The 2,240-nt window shown below is 70.7% G+C and overlaps 1 protein-coding gene across 1 annotated transcript; it reads left to right on the top strand.

The window, feature by feature from the left end:
• The first annotated feature begins 561 nt into the window (after positions 1 to 561).
• Positions 562 to 1,950, top strand: LOC133094863 (histone H1.10). The gene has a single exon (XM_061195621.1). The coding sequence runs from the start codon at positions 896 to 898 to the stop codon at positions 1,535 to 1,537; it is 642 nt and encodes a 213-aa protein (XP_061051604.1). The 5' UTR covers positions 562 to 895; the 3' UTR covers positions 1,538 to 1,950.
• Positions 1,951 to 2,240: the final 290 nt, after the last annotated feature.

The following is a 2,240-nucleotide window of genomic DNA, read 5'->3' as shown; positions in this document are numbered from 1 at the left end:
GGAGGGCGCCAGCATCCGCTCTCCCCTTGCACTCTGGCGGAGACCCCCCTCGAAGACGTCCCGGCTCCCTCCACACTGCCCCAGCCGACCGCGTGAGGGCGTGCCCTGTGTTAGTTCGGACAAATTAAAGCGCGTCCAGCGGGCAGGCCCGGGGCCCCCCGGACGCGGTCTGGGCTTGGGGGCCCGTGGACCACTCTTGGCTGACGGCCGCCGAGCTCCGGGCCGCGGGGCCTCCCCGGGGGCCCGCGCTATTCGGCCCTAAACGGAGTGCCCCCCTCCTCTCGCGCTATCGCAGCCTAGGGTGCGTCCCTCCGTTGCCCTCTGCCGAGCCCTCCCTGGGCGCGGGCCGCCTCTCCGCCGTGCCGCAGGCTCGGGCCCTGTCCGGGGCGCACGGCGGCGAGCGCGGCGGCGCCGGAGAGGCGCGGTCTGGGAAGCCAGCGGCCGGGGAAGGGGCTCCAAGAAGCACAAGTTGGCGCTGGCCCCGGACCAGGCTGTTGTTGTTCTCAACGTGGTCCGCCGTAGACCCATAAAAGCGGAGCGGGGCGCCCTCCTCGCCAGAGCTCAGCGCGCACGCCCAGCAAGCTCTGGCGGAGGCGGCAGCGACGCTCGCGAGGCTGACTAAACCCGCTCCGAGACGATCCCCGCTCTGACTGCCTAGCGCCGGACTCCTGCGCTCCGACCGCCCCCGCGCCGGCCCCGGCTCGGGACCCCCGCTCCGGCCGGCCCGGCCCCCACCCCAGCCCTGCCGCCCGGCCCCAGGCACGGCCGCGGCCGCTCCCGCCTGGAGCCGCCGCGCGCCCCCAGCCCCCCGGCGCCCCCGCGGCCCCTCGCCTTCCTTTTCCCGGCGCGGCCCCCGGGCTTCCGCGCCCCGCCCGCCACCAACCCGCTCGCCACCATGTCTGTGGAGCTGGAGGAGGCCCTGCCGCTGACGACCGCCGAAGGGGCGGCCAAGAAGGCGGCTAAGGCCAACGGCTCGGCCTCGCTGTCCCCATCCAAAAAAAGGAAGAATAGCAAGAAGAAGAACCAGCCCGGAAAATACAGCCAGCTCGTGGTGGAGACCATCCGCCGCCTGGGCGAGCGCAATGGCTCGTCGCTGGCCAAGATCTACGCGGAGGCCAAGAAGGTGGCATGGTTCGACCAACAAAACGGGCGCACCTACCTCAAGTACTCCATCAAGGCGCTGGTGCAGAACGATACGCTGCTGCAGGTGAAGGGCACCGGCGCCAACGGCTCCTTCAAGCTCAACCGCAAGAAGCTGGAGGGCGGCGGGGAGCGGCGCGGAGCCCCGGCGCCCGCCTCCGCCCCGGCGCCTGCTGCGCACAAAGCCAAGAAGGCGGCCCCGAGTGCGGCCGCTGCGCGGCGCGCGGACAAGAAGCCCGCCAAGGGCCCGCAGCCCGAGAAGCGCTCGCACAAGAAGGGTGCCGCCTCCAAGAAGGACAAAGGCAGCAAGGCCAAGAAGGCGGCAGCCGCGGGCGGCAAGAAGGTGAAGAAGGCGGCCAAGCCCAGCGTGCCCAAAGTGCCCAAGGGCCGCAAGTGAACGCGGGGCCCCGACGCCCACTTTTCCACCCCGAGTGCACGTAGGTTTTGCGCGGGGCACCGGCCCGGGCCGCCGTGCGCGCTCCGACTTAACGGGGACCCGGCCCCGCGCCGGCCTGCCCATCCCCCGCGTGGGACCGTTTTTTTGTTTGCTTTAGATTTTTGAAACGGCCCCGGCGGTGCCCCTATTGGCTCTCGCCCTTGGCAACGGTTGTCGCCTTGGTTACCGGGCACCGAAGGCCGCGCCGCGCCTGCGCGCGAGGACGAGAGGGCCGCGCAGCCCTTCCCGCCTCCGCCCTCCCTGCCTCCGGGCGCGCGCCGAGCAATCGCGCGGGGCCGCGCGGCGCAGTTTTTTCTCGTCGCCTTTTTTGGGGCACAATAAATTGGGCACAATAAATTGTTTAAACCTTTGAATCGCTCTTGTTTTCTTCCGAGTGGAGTAGGGTTGGGCGCGGCCGCCTCGGGGCTTGGGCTGGATGGGGGGGGGGGGCCCAGCACCCCGGATCCGTTAGAGGTGCAGGCCCGGAGCCCGGCACGAGAGGGGGCCGGTTGGTCCCCGAAGGAAGTGCGGAGTTTACCTTGGTAGATGGGCAGTTGGGTCCACCGCCTGGGGGGTGGGGGAGCGGGGGGCTTTGCGGGGTCTGCGGGTTAGAGACCCTCAGGTCTCACAAAGTCACCGCACGCTGGGCCTTCACAGAGCTTAC

This window comes from Eubalaena glacialis, chromosome 7 (genome assembly GCF_028564815.1).
Source record: "Eubalaena glacialis isolate mEubGla1 chromosome 7, mEubGla1.1.hap2.+ XY, whole genome shotgun sequence".
In the NCBI taxonomy this organism is placed as follows: domain Eukaryota; kingdom Metazoa; phylum Chordata; class Mammalia; order Artiodactyla; family Balaenidae; genus Eubalaena; species Eubalaena glacialis.
This window is presented reverse-complemented; position numbering and strand designations above follow the sequence as displayed.